This window comes from Bombus vosnesenskii, unplaced genomic scaffold (assembly GCF_011952255.1).
Source record: "Bombus vosnesenskii isolate JDL3184/JDL3185 unplaced genomic scaffold, Bvos_JDL3184-5_v1.1 scf7180000013398, whole genome shotgun sequence".
Lineage (NCBI taxonomy): Eukaryota > Metazoa > Arthropoda > Insecta > Hymenoptera > Apidae > Bombus > Bombus vosnesenskii.
The window spans coordinates 674,676-688,727 of NW_022883023.1; the positions used below are offsets into that span (position 1 = coordinate 674,676).

At 38.3% G+C, this 14,052-nt stretch overlaps 1 protein-coding gene across 4 annotated transcripts in view; it reads left to right on the top strand.

Annotated features, from left to right (window-relative positions):
- LOC117237727 (neuronal acetylcholine receptor subunit alpha-7) overlaps nucleotides 1–10,767 on the top strand; it is a 264,165-nt gene extending 253,398 nt beyond the window's left edge. For all 4 annotated transcript variants that reach the window (XM_033502018.1, XM_033502016.1, XM_033502017.1 and 1 more), the window contains 5 exons: nucleotides 5,182–5,291; nucleotides 6,906–7,123; nucleotides 8,663–8,863; nucleotides 9,054–9,188; nucleotides 10,385–10,767. In XM_033502018.1, the coding sequence (XP_033357909.1) occupies nucleotides 5,182–5,291; nucleotides 6,906–7,123; nucleotides 8,663–8,863; nucleotides 9,054–9,138 (614 nt within the window). In that variant the 3' untranslated portion in view covers nucleotides 9,139–9,188; nucleotides 10,385–10,767. The remainder of the gene's footprint in view (nucleotides 1–5,181; nucleotides 5,292–6,905; nucleotides 7,124–8,662; nucleotides 8,864–9,053; nucleotides 9,189–10,384) is intronic.
- Nucleotides 10,768–14,052: the final 3,285 nt, after the last annotated feature.

Sequence of the window (14,052 nt, forward strand, 5' to 3'; positions counted from 1 at the left end):
TTACCTGTATCTCGAAATATATCAGTTTTTCATAAAGAAGACTATGCATAGAGAATAAAGAAAGGACTATAAAAACCGTAAACAGAATCACCATTTCGCATCCTATTCAAATAAATCTCTTGTTTAAACGACGAGGAGGCACACAGCTTGTTGTTTGTCGCCACGCGATACAAATACTGGTATTTAACAGTTAATTAAACGCGTGTTGCTAACTGGACCATGTAATGGAACGACACGGTCCATATTGACGTTATATCAGCCGAAAAAAATTGCGTATTCTTTCGATTCCGAACGACATGTGTATCATCGAGCGGATCAATCGGACGGAAATTTATTTCCGCGACCAGGACCATGAAGTTTACTTGCATCGCCAGTTTTATGATACGCTAACGGTACACCGTGGATGAAAACAACATAACTCGATCGTTGAAGGAAAGCTAAAATTTACATTTCAACGTTCATAGAAACATTTTACAAAATGATACTATGATACAAAATTCTTCGAAATTTTATCAGTGTTATAACGAGACAAGCCTATCACGATTATACTGAAACAAAGCCGAATGAAATCGCTCGGCTGAATTATCTGCCTCCACAAAACGCGTAGGACTCTGGATGAGACTACGTCAACGTGCGTTCCATCTTAAAACTTTGGCATATAGCAGCGTTATATATCGTTTCCATTTACCTTGGCTATCTCCACCTTTCGCTCATTTTCATCGAATAGTTTGTGGAAATGTTAGCCAGCTGCGTTACTTTTTTCCTGCTTCGTTCACGTACAACGGGAATTAACGCGACCCCGCCTCGTCAATTCTAACGAACGATCGAGGAGGGTGGAGCTATCGTGCACATATTAACGAAGCTGCGCGAAAAACGTTTTCCCTGTATGCAGCGATCATCGGAATTTGCGTCTGTCGTGCGAACCGTGCAGCTTGTTTGCTTGCGTGTGCACGTAATAAATACGCCTGTTTGCGCAGCCTTGTCTCCGACTGAGAATATCATTTTCTGGAAATTGTGCGTATACATTTAAGATTGTACGATTTTTAGATTTCATCTGAAAAGTGGATCCACGGGAAATAACTTTTTATCTGACTGAAAAGAATTTGCTAGACAAAGGTGTCGAGAATGGATATTGAGCGGAGAATTTGATCAGCGAATAGTGTTATCAGTATTTCCGGAAATGTCTTTATTCGTAATTTTTACCATTTGGAACGTTTAATTCTACCATTTAACCATATAATTCTGATTCGCCTCTAATTAGAATTAATCTCTCGCTTTGACGTGAGATATTACACGATGATAAATTGAACGAAATATAAAAAGAAGGAGGCAAAATTCAAGATATACGACTGGATTTTAATTGAAATTTGTAGTAGAAGAAAATGGAAATGGAAGTAGTAAATCTGAGAAATCTGATAGGACGTAGATAGAAGGAACTCAGGAAAGAAGAAGAATTAGGGTGGCTAGTCCGGTTGATTTGTAGCTTTACAATCTTTCTCCATTCGACCGCGCTAATATATAATAATAACGGAATATAATTTTCCGACCAAAATTTCGAATATCTTTAAAATAATCAAGAAATATACGGTTGATGATTCGACCGGTGAATTATACGAACGATTAAATCGAATAACTTAACTTTACCGCTTCTTCTGAACACCGCTTCTTATATCATTCCGCTTTGATATTAAAGGAAACATTTGCGAAGATTATAACCCCAAGAATATCTTCGATCCTTACTTTCTACAGTCGGAAATAAGATTTTCGAAACGACGGACCACGAGTCAGAAACTTGAATATACATGGAAAAGTGAAAAATGAGTCCAAGTCGCTTGGATCCCTTTCAGCTAGGGGTATCTTTTTCAATTAACAGCACGTCGCGAATTTCCATTTTCCTCTAATATCCAGCCAACCACCCGTCCAAACTTAACAAGTCGTTACAAGCGACAAAGGACCGAAAGGAAGGGTTGTCCGTGGTGTAAGCGAAGCAAAAGTTGTAACCATCGTAAATATGTAGTCCGTCGCGCGCTTTGGGATTCATTAATAAAGAAAGAAGGGGAAGGCAACCGCTTTCGTATACAACGATTAATCACGTCAGTGACGCTTACGACAGCCTTTATGGAGCCGTTAAACTCGGCTATGAAGATAATCCGGACTTTAAAAGCCGTCCTCTTTAACGTTGCTTTTTCTCTCGCGCCGTCGCGTCGCCGAGATTAACCCTTTCCTTCTACTTTCTCTTTTTACATTTTCCACACTCTCCTCCTTAACGTTCTTGGTCGTTATCCCGTTCGGTCGTTTACCGGAAAATCGCAGCTCGATGATTGTTTGATCGTAACGGTGGATTTGCATTATCAAGGTTTACCGATCGAAGATAGTACAGAGTCCAACAAAGCGAATTAAATCGCAGGAACAATGATTTTTAACGAATTGCGAATGATTTCGAGCGAGGAATTGCGAAGATGGAAAAAGATCGTTGGAAATATTTCTGTAATGAAAAATATTTGTCGTACCACGCTATCGAGCACTCGTTAGAACTTTCAATCTTATCCAGATAATTTTAATGGTACTTTTTAAGATAAACGGTATATAAAAGGCTCGTTTCACACAGACAAAGTGTTACTTTGTACAACTTAGACAACGTATTACATGTATTATGCTACGTATTAAAATATTTAAAAAAATACCCGCATATAAAATAAATTCATTTTTTATTGAAGAAACAAACAATCACACTCTGCACACTTTTCTTCACAGTTTGACGATTTTCTGCATTGACATGGCTATGCGTATTCTATGCAACCTTAATTCTATCTATCTTAGAGACACGTATGAAATACAAAATTCTTTTGCAAATATCTAACTAATAATCTTCAGAAAACAACATCTGTCACAAAACGCTGTTCAGATCAAGGATATACAGTAACAACTCCCAGTAAGTCTGTCGCATATTAACGTACGGCTTTCCTCAACGAGAAAAACAAGCCGTAAAATTAATGTGATCATTAGTCTAGGAGCAGCTTGAGCCTCTGTGCAAATGTTACCGCTCCGTTCGTCTGCATCCTTCGTATACAACGTAACAATATTCGTGCCATAATACCTAGAACATAATACTTGTGCATCCTCGTGGTAATTGCATTTCGTAGTTGCATGCCAATGTGTTAGATGTTTCCCTTTCAAGATATCAGCCAGGCTGCCGGTACACATCACCACAGACGATTTGAGAGGATACGTTATTAAAACGTTCCTTAACACTTCGTTACTCGTATCCTTATCGTTTAAATGTGCACGTGCACGTATAACAGGTCGGATATTAGGTTCAGCAATCTACGATAATATTCCATAACGTTCAAGCATTCGCTCGATTGAATTTACAATCACAGTTGAGAAATTTAAATTCAGCGAATCGAACCTACCTAAATATACAAAATCAAATTCCCGAATGTAAATTTTTCAAAATCCGATACAACGCGATAGATTAGAAAATAGGTCAAACGAATTTACGAATTGAATATTATTCAATTGACGACGAAGTCGCATAGATTTCTTGAAAAGGCGAAAAGGCGTGCTAAGGAGCTCGCAAAATACTTTCAAGAATGCTATTGGCGATTAGGTTAAAAACTATATATTTTATTTTTTAAAAGCACACAGTGAGCTTCAAACAGAATTTTCCTGACTCTATGTATTCAAATATTTTTAAATGAATACAAAGAGCTTCTCTTCGTCCATCAATACGTTGAATTGCGACGTATCGACGCGTAATCGTCGTACAAAATAACATTTTACTTATTTAGCTTCCCTCTGCTTCTGAAACTAAAGCTAGCTCCTAAACCAATCGCCAATGACATTTTCTTAAATATTTTTACGAGTCTTGCAATACGTTCTTTCGATCGATATCAAAGAATCTACGTGATTTCATCGTCGATTAAACAGTGCTACTTGTTAGACGTTTTATCTATGAATTCGAAATCATACGTCACGAACAAACTACAGACAGTTCATTATCGCGATCACACCGTAAAAACGAGACTTTACAAAACACACACGGTATATGCCGTGTGTCCGCAAGAATCAACATAGCAGGCCAGAATACACAGCGAACACGCGTTAAGGGACGTGGTAACAAGTCCTCTCGTCGTCGATTGCACGATGGCCGGGCAAAGCCTAAATTAAAACGTTTTTGCGAAACCGCTTATTTGTTTTCGCGAGGTGTGCGAACGCGCGCAAATAAGTACGCTTTACCCGTTTTATATCCGTTTACGAGATACAGCTCGGCTCTTCCTTTCTCGTTCGACCGTGCTGTACGCTTCTTTTACGATCTTCTCTTCGTTCTTCGCTCGCCTAATTTCTTCCTCTCTTTATTTTCTCGCCTCTGTGTTTTCTCCTCCGTTTGGAACGATCCTCCGCAGAGGACCGACGAGAACGCGGCCTCGGGTCGCCGAGAACGAATGCGAAAACCGTGTGATCGTGAAAATGTATGCCCTTCCTTGGATCGTAAGGTTAAAACCAGAGATCTAGGATCGAGAGTTCCTTCGAAACAGCTAGGTCTCCTAGGATAAATTCAGTGTGTGTACGTGAGTGCGTGTGTGTACGTGTATAGAACGCGGAACCAGCAGAATATTCGACGTGTTTCCACGTGTTTGTTCCACGAATAATCGATCAGTACGTGTGTTCAAAATTGTGCTTTAAATTTAGAAACGAAATTTTGCTCGAACAATCGAGCAGATGTTACGTTACAGTTCATTTATTGGCAACTTATAGGCCAGTATGTATATTACATGATGTAATATGTACACCACGCGAATGTAGATAAAAATGCTGTAAACAAGAATAGATTTAGTGTTCCGTGTTGAAATATTAATAGTCGACGCTACTCTGCCTACTCTCGATCCTTGAATCTGTCTGAATGAATCCCTTGTATGCGTGGAAAAACATAGGTGGTCGTTGGATCGAATGAAAGATTATAAGGGGTGAAACCTATCGGATAGATAAAGGAAAATAATCTCACGATTCGATAGTAATCACAAAAGTATAGTCCATTGTGTGTGAAACTTGCGGAAAGTAACCCTGCGGTCTTTCATTCTTAGTGACGAGTCGAGCAGATCCTCTATCCATTGCCGTGACTAATCGCCTCTTTTTTATGTTTTTTTCTTCGGGGTATCTTCTGGAACACCCCGAATTCAGGGTCGTACTTCAATTGCATCATGTTCATGGTGGCGAGCAGCGTCGTTCTGACGGTGTTAGTACTAAATTTTCATCACAGGACGCCAGACAGATACGTGATGCCTCAGTGGGTAAGAAATCTGTTCAAACTACGTTTTAATTAACTTTTTCCGACTTGAATTTTGTTTAAATATAATTTCCGGTATTACAAGATCTCTGACACGAAGTATTTTCCATTTTTCTTTGCGTTTTATTCACCTTTCTCGTTTGATCCTTTCATGACTAAGAAAGATAAATAAATCAACACGATGTTTCTCGCTTAGAGACAGGATAATTATGGTTGCTTTTGATCGGATGTTTTATTACCTTCGAGCAACAAAAGACAAAATTCAAGTTTGCGTGACCTGCTTTCACTATGAAATACAGAGGGTGAGAAATTAGGGCAATAAGTGTTATATCTAAAAAATCTACTTCCAACAATTGCGCATTTTTCGTAAAAATGTCTCTAAACTAAAGTACAAAATTGTAAAATCTGTCTGTCTTTCAATTTCAATCGGTTCTTTAAATCGATCGATAAAGCAATCGGTAAAAAGAATAGGTAACACCGAAAAAAATGATAAATTATCACTTAATGATACTTCGTGTGGGTAATATCGAACCTTTTAACGGATAACGAAGCGAAAGACGCACGCTTTCGGAACTCGTTCAGTTTACCAAAGCGCGAAAGGACTTTGACAGATGTATGCAAAATGTAGCTAATGCCATCGTTCATAATACTCTGCCCTTATCCGCAGTGGCCATTACAGCCATTAAAGACAGTCCTTTAGTAGCTGAAAGTTTAAAGTGCCTTCGAGGCGTTAGCGCTTCCTCTTGGCCGTTCGTTGGTTACTAGAACTTTCATAAACCAGGGGGAAACGTACTTCAACCGGAGACAAGAATCCTACGGGCTACGAAAAATTCCGCGCGGTACTTTCCCGTGCCATTATTTCCAGATGGAAGCAAGCACCGCGAAACAAAGAATACCGATCTCCCGCAAACGTACAAGAGAAAAGTACCATGCTCGGTGTATATGGCATTAAGTAATTCCAATTGCGCGAAATAATTTCACGAGAGAAACGAAGGATTTCGTATTGGTTAAATCTTCTACCTACATTTATATTCGATGAAAATAAGCGTGGCTTATAGAAAAGAAATTTAATTTCGTAACAGAAATAAATCAATCTTTCATGCCTATTAACGATACGTGTAATTAATGCGCTCGTGTCTCTACGATATGTTTAAGTGGATGCGAGTTCATCGTACAAAAACGTTCTTTTCGACAATTAACCAATATCTGTTTTCAAGATCATGAGTGGACTGTACACTGTACGATTCATTAAATTGTAATTATTCAGAATCCATGTTTTACGCTTTTATTTATAAATAAGAAAAGCGAGATACTCTTGTTTAATTTCAATATCGTTCGTTTTTGATTATCGGTGGCTCGACTGTTTCGACAGGTTACAGATTACTGGAAATGGACTTATACCACTTCCAAAGTAAACGCGCGCTCCGTAACAAAAATAGCTTACGTATATATTTTTACGAGAAATGCGTGCCAAATAAATGTTCGAGTGGATTTCATAAACCGTTAGATAAATACAATGAATATAAATTCTGAATATAATCGGTTTTAATTATAAGCGAATAAAAGTGGCTATCGATTTCAAGTAACACGTATAAATCTTGTTCTCCGTTGCACATAGATTAAAACGTTGTTTTTACAATGGTTGCCGTGCTTGCTGCGCATGAGTCGTCCAGGGAAGAAGATCACAAAGAAGAACATTCTGGGAGGAAACCGAAGAGGGAAGAGTATAGAACTGAAGGAGAAGAGTAGCAAGAGTTTACTGGCGAATGTTTTAGACATCGACGATGACATCCGTCACAAGAATAGCGCGGCGAATCCTCCTTCCGGCTACATAAGGTACTACATTTGCTCAAAATTCTCGAGTTTCGTAATTCTGTTCCGACATGCTGTTCCTTTTTACTGTAAAAATTCATACAATGAAAAGTAAGGAATATCTTAATCTATTTCAACGTACCAAGGAAATTGCAATATCCGGAACAAAGTTTGTAGAAATCTTTTCTAGAATCTCTAACATACTCCCTTGTGTACACGTTTATGCGCAAAAGTACAGAATGCCCTACGGATTCCTCTGCAAACTTCGTCATTCTACGATAAAAATTTATATTCTACAGTATCCTGTGGTTACTAGAAATTTATCTCTACTGAATATTCTATAATTCAAATTAATCCATATCGTGGTTGCCACTTAACAGTGATAAACGGAATTTTTGTATAGATTTGGTATCATAGGATGACGATATCAACAATTCTTATCGATCATTCGAATAATTCTTACTAAATCGACGGCATTTATACCGCAGTTAACAGGCGTAAAATAGAATATCATGATTTAAAAACTCGAGCGACTCTATCTACCTACTAAAGCTTAGTGCATGGGAAAATACCTAACAAGGTGAACCAATACGGTAATTCGTATTTTGTAATTTTAAACCATGCTAAAACACTCTGACGAGAAAAAGCGCATGACTCGCAAAATAACAAGGTTTTCCATGGCATGCCGGATATGTAAATTCAGTGCGAGTGAACGCACGGCTGAAACGCGTGCTTTCGAATCAACATACTTGGCATGACAATGTAATTGAACCCGTGTAATCCTCGTTCCAGCACATACTCTGCAGTCCGACTGGATCTCGAAACGGGATACGATAATATTGCCAAAATTATTATATCGTTCCCGTGTAAGAAATAAAAATTTAATCTATCGTGTTCTTTGCCTGTTGTCTTCAAAAATTATAGATACTTGTACAAGCAACAAAAACAATAAAAAAAAATATACAAGCGACGTTGTAACATGAAAAAGACGTGTCTTTAGACGACTATCCTGAAACGTGTTAACAGTGAGTTCGGTAATTTCAATTTTAAAAGCCGTATTCGTGTCTCCATTTCCGTTGAATATAATATGTCGAGGATATAGATTTTTCCGGCTACACAGTCGCTGTTCGTTTAAATTTTCAGTGTATCGGCCCTTCGCGAGGACATTTATTTTCTCCTTCTCTTTGATGGTTGTCTGTCATACCTTGCTGATATCAAACGCTAGTTGAGACATTTCCGATAAAATAATTCTATGTGCTCTTCGATGTGTCTGCCAGATAGAACGACGAGACAAAATTTATTTACGAAACGCTTGAACGTGAAATGTTCGATGAAAAGGCATTAACATGAAAGCTGTGTATCACATCCCTCCTTGTCTTTATTTTCTCTTTTGTTTTATACTTGTTTGTATTTCACTCTAAAGTAATATCGAGAAAAAGAGCATATTTACGCTTAGTTTGACAATCCGTTTTTCATTATACCGCCGTCTTTCAACGTTGCTCGGATTTCTTTTAGAAATAGGCCAAGAATTTTCATTTAATCGTTATTTTAATCGGACAATAGGTCGGCGTTCGGTACACCAATATCTACTGGAAGGCCTGCAACGGTCGAAGATACGTCGGCGTCGTTACCTCTTAGCGGGATGCAAGAGGAACTGCACACGATTCTTAAGGAATTGCGATTCATCACGGATCGCATGAAAAAGGCGGACGAAGGCGATGAGATCATTAGCGATTGGAAATTTGCCGCCATGGTGGTGGACAGGTATATTTTTCACATAGTACTATAAGTTGTTGTTTATTTCGATTCGTCATCTCGTTTTATTACTACGTTATCAAAGAAAAACGTAAAATTGTAACATATTTGTTTGAAACACTTGTAACATACAATATAAAGTTTCAATGGACGTATTTCAAATATATACTAATTATAATCTCGTTCTTGTTAATTACAGGCTTTGTTTGATCGTCTTCACGATGTTCACGGTTTTGGCCACGATAGTGATATTGTGTCGTGCGCCACACATAATCGTCCAATAAACAGACTGCCCCGGTCAAGTCACCGAAAAAATGCACAAAAAATGCCAAAGGTAAAATCACAGCTAAATATATTTGATACTTGATCGTTTCAAATTTAGTCTTTGTATAAATAACTGTTGCAATTTGACCAACGACTAATTGTCGAATATCCTGAAAATATAACGAAGCGTTCCTGAAACTATGTCTTATATCGTGACTTTATGTGTATGCCAATACGCGTTTTTCAGATCTCATATTTTGCATTTGATCTCTCTTTCATATTTTTCTCCGAAGAATAATTTTGTAATAAATTTAAGGGCGCAACCCGATAGAAAAAAGACATAACTTTCACGGAAGGCCAAAATTATGTTCCCTGGTTCTGAGCGCGTTCAAATTTTTCAAATTCAGCGTCATAAAAAAAAAGTGTGAAATTAATCAAACTTCATTTGCAAGATATACCTACCGTTCGTTGGAAATAACAAATTTTTACTTTTAAAACTCGCCATTCTCGATTACGTTGTTTCGTTGTAACCAATGTGTTACAATAGAACTTCCGTGTGATTGCTGTGTCGAAACGTTCATGATATCAACAACGTAAAAGAGATATCCACTGCCCACCAATTTCTAACGAACAATGGCACCAGCGTGTGTACATCGGTTGTTGCATTCGGGTAGCGTGTAACGTTGATATTCGCACGACGCGAGTCTCGCCCAGAAACGAAACTAATATAGTACGGAGATGAGAATAATTCGTTTTACATGGCGAGCGTAATTCGTTCTTTGTTATCGATAATTTGACGCGTGTATATCATTTTTCGCCAACATTAGGATACCGGTATCTACGAGAATGGTCGATTGAGCGAGATGAAATTTTCAGAAACTTACAAATATTTTCAAAATTTAATTTCAATAATTTTAACAATTTAAAAAATGAATATACTAATATTTTCGTCTTTATTATTACAACAATTTTGTTGCCGCATTATTGCTTATATTACGGTACAACTTCACCGTTACGAGTCTTTCAACTTCGTCCGATGTTTAACTCGAGCCAATGTCTTTAACGCTTTTCCTCCTCGGTAAACATTTGCTGACGTAGCATTGAGAAAGAATAAGAGCGCGAAGAAACCATACACATTGCATTGGTTACTAATTGTTGGAAACGAGAGCAGGAACAACTACGCTACTAGTCGATACACTACTCAACGATAGAACGATACGTAACAGGGTGGACTCGATTCTGCATTTACTCGTTTCTCTTCCACAGAAACGACGACACGTGGGTTTCGAGGAGGCTGTCAGGATGAAGCGACCAAGGGACGAAAGTACGAAGAGGACTCGTTGCTTCGTACTTCCTTTCCTCCCGCTCTCCCTCTCTTTACGTCTCTGGTCTCTCGTTTTCTACTCTAACGAAGGAAGGAAACGAAGGAATTGCACGCGAGGAAAACGTGTGAGACGGGCTTCCAGCTTCGACGAAATTCCAAGAAAGAAAACGAAGAAAGGAGAGCGAGTCAAACGGAAAGAAAGGAAGAAAGAAGCAAGAAACGGGAAGAGACCGGAAGAGGAAGACCCGCCAGAGAGGTCGTCGTCCGTTCGGTTCTTGCTGGTCGACCAAATTTTCCAACGTTTCGATCGTTTCGAGTCGTCGTTGAACACGAAAGCGTTCCTCGCATGGAAGAACCGAACCAAAAGTACGAAAAAACTAGGCAGGAAACGAGTCGAAGGAATAGGCGATATAGTAGACGTTTTGCGGATAGAGGAGAGCAAAGAAGGCGCCTCGACACGTTATACGCTATTGACAATACACGGCCATGTTGTGCGTTCACTTTCTTCGACTAACTTCTTCTCCGTTTAACCTAATCGACCGCCGACCGCTGTCGCTTTCTCACTCTTTCTCTCTCTCTCCCTCTCTCTCTCTCTCTCTCTGTCTATCTCCGGATAGGTGATCGACGCTCGGTGTCGTACGGCGATCCGTAATTTTAATTATGTAATATATCGAATCGCTAACGAAAGCGAGCACGTCGATTCGTACGAGACTATTAGGAGAATTGGGAAAAGCTGTGTGTTGTACACATTCCTCGAGAGAGTGTTGTCGCGGCCTTTCAGTAACAATAGTAACAGATGCGAACGAGAGAAAGAAGAAGGGCAACAATAATAGGAATAATGATAATAACAATAATAATAATGATAATGATAATGGTAACGATAATAATCGTAATGATTAACGGTAAATAATATTAATAATAAATAGCTAATAATAATGATGATGATGATTGAATAATACTAATAATTATACTATTGTTAATGATATAACGTACATATGTTAATAAATGAATAGTAATAATAATAATAATAATAATAATAATAACAATAATAATAGTTATAATGATAATGATAAGATAATGATAATCGCTTTGTGTGCGGGCGTTACGATCGAATCGTCAACATTATCGCGCCACTAAGGGTCTCCCGTGGAACTGATACGGTCTTTAAATAACTGCCAAATAAAAAACAAGAAAACTCGATACAGGGGCGTCCAACCTCTTTACAGGTAGAAACGTAAGCTGTATTTCGCGTAGGATTGTAAATGTTACGAACTATAAATATGTATATGAACTACACGTGTTGTTACATGTTTTAAGAAGACGGAGCTTTCAAAAAGAAACATGAAAATCAGACAGGATACTACTCATCGTATTGCGTTTAATAGCAATTCTAAATATCGATGCCGTAATTAATTCGATCATGTCTTAACGAACAAATTTGCCTTCTAAAATAATTTAATGGAGAATAACTTAATGGTCGAATAGAATAAAATTCGATGGAAATCGTGGAGGAAGCAAAGTATAGAGGACAAAACTGCCAAGTTGGACAGCCCCTGTTTTCCGTACAGACACGAATCCGAATTCTTGAAAGATCTTCGATATGTCCGCGACAAAGGGTTCCGCATCGAGCTATGACTAAGATCTGACAGAGATACGTCATTGATCGCGTAATCGATCACCCGATTACCCTGCTATCGATTTGCGTTCTCCGATCATACGGAAGTTCTCAATGACTGTACTCTGGCCACTCGAAAACTGTTCCTCGAGAAACGTTCTTGTTCAAATTGTTTGCTTACGCTCTTCCTATGTTGGCTAATATTACTTTCCCTGTTAGCTACCTCGTTCCATGTTAGCTAACATTCGCGTCAAAAGCTACATTCGCTAGCTTTCGATTATAATCAGAGAAGTTAATGTTGCAACTTTCGGCACGATGATAGCAAAATACTTTTCCTTCCGAAAGTGAAGACCTTTTCATTCGTTGTTTCTATTATTTACTTTTAACTCTAATTTAACTCCAATTTTCTAAAACTGAGGAAAAATTCGATCGGTTCTCGTATTTTGTATCCCAAGCAAGGCTTGGTAAAGTGTGATTCTATCGCTTGTTAAATTACAAATCAATGAGTAGCTTTTGACTCGTATTCCCAGGAATTCGAAATCTCTAATTACGTTCTCGAATTCAACGCGTTACGAACGTACAATCCGGGGGAAAATGAAAAAAAAAAAAAGACAGCCATCTTCGTCAATCGTTACCGCAACGTGAGACAAAGCAGAAGTTGCGCTAGGTGTCTCTCGTGGCTCGGAACAATGGGTTGTGCGAACAGACATTTGTCGGTCTGGTGCGTAATCCTAGTGAAAGCTCGACGAAACGTAGGAATTCGATGTCGCGGTGGGTGTACGCGCTTTTCTACGCGCGGATCCCTCATTATTGAATGGCGGGAACTTCAGTTTAAAAGCAATGGCTGGATTTCACGGTGTATCGTCCAATACAAAGACCGAAACTCGACCTATTGAATTTATTTAAAATACGTTGCCTGCTATCAACGGGATAAGTATGTTACTGTAGGTATACTATCTTAAACTGCGGGAAAACAGTTATATTGAATAACGCTAACCGGAACACACGTACTCGAATTCAAGCATCTTCGCCAATTTGATGAACGAGACTTTAAAATTGCTGCAACACCTAACTGAACGTACGAATAACACACCGACAACGCGCATTGATACCGGACACGTTAATCGCTTCGTACTCGAGCGAATTTTCAAATTAACATAAATTACGTGGTCTTGAGATATATTTCAGCCCTTTTGCATATTATTAAAACGGAATTAACGAAGGAAGATGGACGATATATCTATATATATATATATATATCTCGATGATATTTCTACTATGCAAAGTTTCTACATTTTAGCCACGCATTCGTGTATTTAATATTTAATTAATATCTAATATTTAATACATAACAAAACGTAACACGTTGTAAACGGATACGTTTAATATTCTGACGAGATTCGGCGCGTATCTGCACGGAACAGGAATATCGCGTTAATCGTGTTAATCACTTTTTACTCTATGGGTAATTATAATTACCCATCTTATCGTTATAATTCTAATTACCAATCTCGTCGTAAGTAATGTGCACAGGAGAATTAAATTAGGACCGTGAAACTGATATCGAGAAACATATTAGGTTACGACTAATTTTGTCACTTTTCAAGGAGAATTCGAATGTTTTAGGAAGATATCGTGTATAAGATTGGACAGATTAATGGAAAAGGCGATAAGAAAAGATTATAGGAGGTACGGCAATTGCACTCCTCGTATCGTACAACGAATGTAAAGTTAACAATATTCACACGAAACATACGCAAGAAATAATAATAATCGTAAATACAGAATCGTTTTCCGCAACTGCGTCGATTACGTTAACGGGACAAAAAAAAAAAAAAAAGGATCGATCAGAGGTTGAGAAATAAAACGACAGAATGCAGAAGTACAGTCATTGATCTTCGTATCGCACAAAGAAACCGCCAAGTCCTTTGCTTAAAACTATCGAAGCCCACTCTATTTTTCCAGTAGCGAGGCTGTACGGAATGAAAGAGTATC